This window comes from Cyclopterus lumpus, chromosome 12 (assembly GCF_009769545.1).
Source record: "Cyclopterus lumpus isolate fCycLum1 chromosome 12, fCycLum1.pri, whole genome shotgun sequence".
NCBI lineage: Eukaryota > Metazoa > Chordata > Actinopteri > Perciformes > Cyclopteridae > Cyclopterus > Cyclopterus lumpus.
Window position 1 is genome coordinate 3,665,379 of NC_046977.1, and position 7,033 is coordinate 3,672,411.

Below are 7,033 nucleotides of genomic sequence, written 5' to 3' on the forward strand. Positions count from 1 at the left end.
ATGACCACTTCCTGCTATACGCTTCGTTTACTGGGTTTTCTTTATTGTTCTAGAAGAACAGTTTTCGCTTCGTGATTATTTTCATTATTGATCAATCTGTCTTGTATTGATCCTGTATGCTGCGAGTGTGTGTTACACAATCATCATCTTTTTAACAAGCTGCGGAGTCATGTGACACAAATATTTTAAAAAGCTCCATGTGATAACTTTGTTAATCTTTAGAGGAGATTACAAATATCGGTTTAGAAAAAAACCCGTTTGACGACGTGTGTGTACACACTGGACTGAAGAGGACAAACACGTTTTGCTTTACGACTCGAACTAAAGTTTGTTTCAAAAAGATCTCACAGGATTATATCGGTCGGAGTGGATTTAATTCCTATCAGATCTGAAAGTGAAGTATTTCAAAGCAGATCCAAAGATTTCTGATCCTGAAGATTTGGGTTTGTTAATCCGGACTTTCTTTTATTCCGGACAAATTCTGGCATTTCAAAACCGGACGCTGGTCCCACGCCCAGAACATCGAGGCCTTTTATAAGACAAAGAGTCCAATTAGAGTTAATCCACCAGTCTCTTTGTAAACGGCCGGTCCCTTTTCTGACAATAACATGCAGAGTGATTCATAATGGGACGCGCTTCGTAAACGTTCAAACCGAATGAGGGAGTGTTGAGGGGATAGGTACAGGAATATTAGTAGTAGTATATTAGTTTTTTTTAATCTATACAATAACATGATATCACTGAAGCCTTCTGAAACTCAGCCCAGACTTTACTTCTAAATGAAATGCATCATTCATTCTGTCTGTTTGCTGGGTCTACAGGTACAGAATAACATTAGCTAGCTCTCGTTTTGATTTACCGGCCCCTAGTTTCTGACCTCTGACCTCTCTATGTTTGTCTCTTTCAGGCGTCTCCACCTTCACAAGAAAAGGTCGGAGGTCAAACAGCCGTTTGGGCAGCTGGCAGGAGTTTCTTTGCTGAAGCCGCTGAAAGGTGTCGACCCAAACCTGATCTCCAACCTGGAGACGTTTTTTACACTGGATTACCCCAAGGTGAAGCTAACTACCCCCCAGCCAGCTAATAACACCTCCCTGCCATCTCAACAACTAACGTCCGACTTCCTCGTTTACCGTCCGACTTCCTCGTTTACCGTCTGACTTCCTCGATTACCGTCCGACTTCCTCGTTTACCGTCCGATTTCCTCGACTAACGTCCGATTTCCTTGATTACACCCGACATCTTTGCCTACTGCCCGACTTCCTTGACTACCGCCCGACTTCCTCGCCTACCGCCCGACTTCCCCTCCTATCGTCCGACGTCCTCATCTACAGTCCGATTTCCCTGCCTAACGTCCGACTTCCCTGATTACCCTCCGACTTCCCAGATTACCGCCTGATTTACTCAACTGACGTCCGATTTCCTCGACTAACGTCCGACTTCCTCGATTACCGCCCGACTTCCCCTCCTATCGTCCGACGTCCTCATCTACAGTCCGATTTCCCTGCCTAACGTCCGACTTCCCAGATTACCGCCTGACTTACTCAACTGACATCCGACTTCCTCGATTACCGTCTGACTTCCTTGACTAACGTCCGACTTCCTCGATTACCGCCTGACTTCCCCGAGTCTGACTGCCGCTGCACGATAATTTCCCCAACTACCATCTAATTGCCCAAAGCTACAAACTAACTATTTGTGGACTAATTTCAACATGTTTTGTTTTGCAGTACGAGATACTGCTGTGCATTCAGGATCAAGATGATCCAGCCGTTGACGTTTGTAAAAAGTTGTTGGGCAAATATCCCAACGTAGACGCTCGATTATTCATTGGTGAGAAAAGACTTCTGTTTATTCTGTCATGTGTTTATGTTCTCTTGTAGTAACTTACTCTTACGAACTTACCCTTCGTTAGCAGCTAACGTTTTTTTTTTTTCTTTCTCAGGGGGAAAGAAAGTTGGAATCAACCCCAAGATCAACAACCTGATGCCAGGCTATGAAGGAGCCAAATACGGCCTCGTGTGGATCTGTGACAGCGGCATCAGAGGTAAAGTTACGTTTTTGTTTTTCACTAATGTACAAGCTTTAGACTTGTTCATCAGCATTTTAACGGTGTGTGTGTGTGTGTGTGCAGTGAAACCCGACACCCTGACAGACATGACCAATCAGATGACAGAGAAGGTGGGATTGGTCCATGGGTTACCGTATGTTGCCGATCGACAAGGATTTGCCGCCACACTGGAGCAGGTACGGCTATCAAGCTAACGTCCTGCCGAGTCGGTTTAAAACTTTAGCATTAGCTTACTTTTGTTTTTTAAGTTCACTGACTAACGCAGGATGATTTCCTGTTTGGTTGAACTCTAAAAACTGCCCTTTTAAGATTCACCAACGATGAATCGTCTTTAGACGGAGGTCAATTTAAAGGTGCATTTGTTATTGATATAACCACGTTTTTCAATTAAGTTTATCATGATTTTGATGAACTTCCTGCTCTTGGCAGGCACTTTGGTTTAATTTGGTTTCTTTTCATCAAAATCAATCTTATTATTATCAAAATAATTATTTAACTTTTGGAAAAAGGTGTACCACAAGGATCCATTTTAGGACCTTTACTTTTATTTCTATTAATAATGTCCCAAAAAATATTGTTAACTTATTTGGTCCAGTGATTTTCAGATGACACTCTTTTGACATAATGTTGTTTTATGATCGTCTCGCGTTGTTGGCGCTAATTGATGCTAATGCTAACCTGTTGCCAGGTGTATTTTGGGACGTCCCACCCTCGCTCCTACATCTCGGCTAACGTGACGGGCATAAAGTGCGTGACGGGGATGTCGTGTCTGATGAGGAAGGACGTGTTGGATCAAGCCGGCGGATTGGTCGCCTTCGCTCAGTACATCGCCGAAGATTACTTCATGGCTAAAGCCATCGCTGACCGGTTAGCATGCTAGCGTTAACGTCGGCTGGGTTACGTGTTTCTTTTAGATTTTATTTTAATAGGCAAATAATTATTGACTGTATCTCTTCAGAGGCTGGAAGTTCTCCATGGCAACACAGGTGGCGATGCAGAATTCTGGGTCGTACTCCATTGGCCAGTTCCAGTCCCGAATGATCAGGTGACCTCAGAACTCACCTGATTTACATAAAGTGCTTCCTGTAAATCTAAATGAGACTAAATGTATTAATAGTCGTACATATATTGTATGTGCTTCTTTAAGGTGCTTTGTTTACAGATGTTTCTTCGAGAGTTATTAAAGTCGTGTTTTGTGTCTTCAGGTGGACGAAGTTGAGGATCAATATGCTTCCCGGCACGGTGCTGGAACCCGTCTCCGAGTGCTTCCTGGCCAGCCTCATCATTGGCTGGGCTGCTCATTACATGTTGAGGTACGCCTGGTTACCTCAAACACCTTCACATGTGGTTGTCCTGTGCAGATATTAATTAACTAGTTAGTGCACAGAAAGGTTTGAAATGTATGTATGTGTGTGTGTGTATATATGTGTGTGTATGTGTGTATATATATATATATATATATATATATACATATATATATAATGGCATATAAACATATTGTGTCTTGCAGGTGGGACATGATGGTCTTCTTCATGTGTCACTGTCTCGCCTGGTTTATTTCGGACTACATCCAACTGACTGGCGTTCAGGTACATTCAACAACATGATATGCTTTTATTTGAAAGGTGGATGTATACGTACGGATTTAGTTATTTTAGACTTTTATTTTAAAAGGATATCTTCAAGCAAGATGTTTCGATTTTATTTTATAAACATTATATATATATATATATATATATATATTATATTATTATATAACATATATATATTTGTACTTTGTATTTGTCTGTTAATAAAATAAAACATTAAAGTTTAAAATACATTTAAAAAATGTAATTAAATAAAAAGAATGTCTCATCACATAAAACGGTTACATGTATTTCCACACACATTTCGAGGTTAGTTATACTCCCAGACTGATGTATTGTTATTGATCGACGATGTCATCTCCAGGGCGGCCCGCTGTGCTTCTCCAAGCTGGACTTCGCGGTGGCGTGGTTCATCCGGGAGTCGATGGCCGTGCAGATCTTCCTCTCGGCGCTGTGGGACCCGACCATCAGCTGGAGGACCGGCCGCTACCGGCTGCGCTGCGGCGGCACCGCCGAGGAGATCCTTGACGTCTAGTGAACACGGCTACTTCCACCCCTTCTTCCTGAGGAGGAGGAGGAGGAGGAGGAGGACGAGGACGAGGACGACAGAAAGCAGAAAGAGACTGAATATTTTTTTTTTTTATGAGAGAAAATGAAGTGTGTGTGTGTGTGTGTGCGTGTATGTGTGTGTGTGTGTGTCTGCGCGTGCATTTTTAACTATTTATGTTTTTTTTTGGTGCTAAAACTAAATGATGCCAGAACAAGCCAATGAGAGCGCAGGATGGAGGTAACAAAAAAAAGAAAAAAAGAAATGTGAGGGAGTGATGCATTGCACTGAATTGTCTGATCTTTGATCAGAGAAAACAAATCAACCAATCTGGAGAGAGGAGGAAGAATTCCGTCTCCTTTTTTGGCTTTTTAGCGTTATTTAAGTTTTTTTATGGAAGCTAAAATCATTAGAACTGAATACGAAACAATGACGTTTCATCACGACTGAATACTTTGTGTTTTAAATGCAACAGAATTTACAGTATTGACATATTTATTTTGACAGTTTGTGTCTCTAACATTTCCCTAAATTCAAACTGATGGTTTTTCAAACTAAAATACGTCTGTTCTATAAAGGAAGTTGTGTTTACAAGTATTCAGTGGTCGTTGAAATCAACGTTTAGAGTTCATTCACAAGTTATTTGCTTTCAGGATCTTTGCAATGAAAAATAAATTAAAAATAATTAAAGATTTTTGGCCAAGTAAACAAAACTACAAGGCAAAAGAGCCTAAAATAATTAAAGTCTGATTATTCGTTTGTATCCTAAAAAATAAATTTGAGACGTTTTCTTTTATTAAAACGTATCAAGCGGAGTAACAATAATCAATCAATATTAAAATCAGAAAACATACACAAATATAAATAACAGCAAGAAGTGTCAATATGAAAATATTGATTTGTGCAGCTTTAAAAAAAAAAAGAAGAAGATACAATCAGCCAATGAGGCGCGAGAATGAAGTCGTTGACTTTTGTCTTAAGAAGAAAACAAACAAAAACAAGTTTGATTTTACAGGAGGAGATAAAAACTAAAACCTTTTTTTTATCTCGGTCTTCGGTTTCTCATAATTACAAAATGTTTATTAATTATAAAACAAAAGTACAACATCTTTATTTTCGTATTCTACGAAGTCGTCACAACGGAGCCTTTTGTTAAAATTAAAATATCTTTATTTGGTTGTTAATGAGTTTCACGAGTATAAACTTATTTTAAATGACTTCATGTTGTTCTTGTGAGAATTTCTTTTCATAGTTTCAAAATGTGTTGTTACTTTTTTTGTGAAGAAAAAATCATAATTGATTAAAAAAAATAAGTAGTTCTTAAAGCAGTAAAATCTGAATAATTACTCATAATTAAGAGATCCTAACTGACAATGTCTTAACTTATTATCTTTTAATTCTTCTGAATGTTGAGTTGCCACAGAAAACAAAAAACATCGGTCAAAGAGATCATAAGATTTTTATTGATTTGTGAATCAAATTAGTTTTCTATTTTTTCTATATATATATATATTTTTTGGTTATGTTTTCATCCCTCCCCCAACAACAAAAAAAGACTTTAACGCAGTTCAGCACTGAATGAATTCCAGTATTCTGACTTCACGGCCGCGACATTTCAACGGATTCAAGAAAACATTGAATAAAAAAAAAAAAACAGGACCAAATCAAAATAAATCTAAAAAATCCACATTTCTGAACTTTGTTTTGCAGAGTCTAAACACTGTGTGTGTGTGTGTGTGTGTGTGTTCGAGGTGTTTTTTTAAGCTGTGAGGCTGTGACGCTTCACTGTTAGCTGTTAGCGTAGCCACGGGGGGTGGGGGGGGGTTTGGTTGATGACATCAGCTACGAGTCGGACAAACCTTGGTCGCCGTCGTCCAATAGGATCGTTAGGATTCTTATTTGTTTATTGTTGTTTTTTTTGGTTGTTTTTTTATGACAATTATCTGATTAGTCTGCGAACCGACCAATCACAGTGAAGGATTGTGTCACCACAGGAACAATAAAGTTTTATCCTTTCAAAGCTGAACTTCAATGTGTCTTGTTGACAATGTCCCACATCTAATTGGCCGGAAGGTCATATTGTGGGAGGAGCTTGCAGAAACCGAGGACACCAGATTGCCAGATTATGTATTTATTCAGTGATTCATGCTACAACTTCCTGTCTCACTTTCAGAATAAATACAAATTAAATCGAGCACAGAACCCCCCCACCCCCACCCCCCTCATGCACTGGTTTGATATTTAAAATGTTTAATATAACAACAATAGTCCTACCTGCTCCCACTATGCACCACTAGTACATAACATTCATTAGCATAGAAAAACAACGGATACATTCAGGTACAAAAACAGTTCAGCAGTGAAAAAAAATATTTTAACGTAAATTTGGAGAGAGAACTTCAAAGCGTCTGTTTTAATGAACTGAAAGCATTTGAATGTATTCAGGCGAGTCTGAGAAAATATATTTTCAATCATTTCAAATACTTAGGAGACAGTTTTATGTTTTCATGTCTTCATGTTACAAGTAAGAATACTTGTTTCACCTATAATTACACAATAACAAGTAGCAAGTACTCAACGTAAATACATAAGGCTTGTACTTGTTACATGTTGCAACTGTTTATATAAACATGTATTTAAACATGTTGCACAAAATTCTTTCAAATGTAACATGTTAAATATTCACAATACACATATTATATAATGTGACAAATGAAGTACGTCAAAGACTAGTATCGTCTTTTAAAAGTATTATAACATTTCAAAACCTTTCAGGGATAACAAGTAGCATTGTATTGTAACATTTATACAAGTTTTAAAGATACAAGT

General features: G+C 38.6%; 1 protein-coding gene across 1 annotated transcript in view; it reads left to right on the forward strand.

Annotated features, from left to right (window-relative positions):
• Window positions 1-6,230, forward strand: part of ugcg (UDP-glucose ceramide glucosyltransferase) — an 8,644-nt gene extending 2,414 nt beyond the window's left edge. Inside the window, exons 2-10 of the mRNA XM_034547456.1 lie at window positions 908-1,052; window positions 1,728-1,830; window positions 1,943-2,044; window positions 2,132-2,244; window positions 2,757-2,935; window positions 3,027-3,113; window positions 3,274-3,381; window positions 3,579-3,657; window positions 4,022-6,230. Coding sequence (XP_034403347.1) covers window positions 908-1,052; window positions 1,728-1,830; window positions 1,943-2,044; window positions 2,132-2,244; window positions 2,757-2,935; window positions 3,027-3,113; window positions 3,274-3,381; window positions 3,579-3,657; window positions 4,022-4,192 — 1,087 coding nt within the window. The 3' untranslated portion in view covers window positions 4,193-6,230. The remainder of the gene's footprint in view (window positions 1-907; window positions 1,053-1,727; window positions 1,831-1,942; window positions 2,045-2,131; window positions 2,245-2,756; window positions 2,936-3,026; window positions 3,114-3,273; window positions 3,382-3,578; window positions 3,658-4,021) is intronic.
• The last annotated feature ends 803 nt before the right edge of the window (window positions 6,231-7,033 follow it).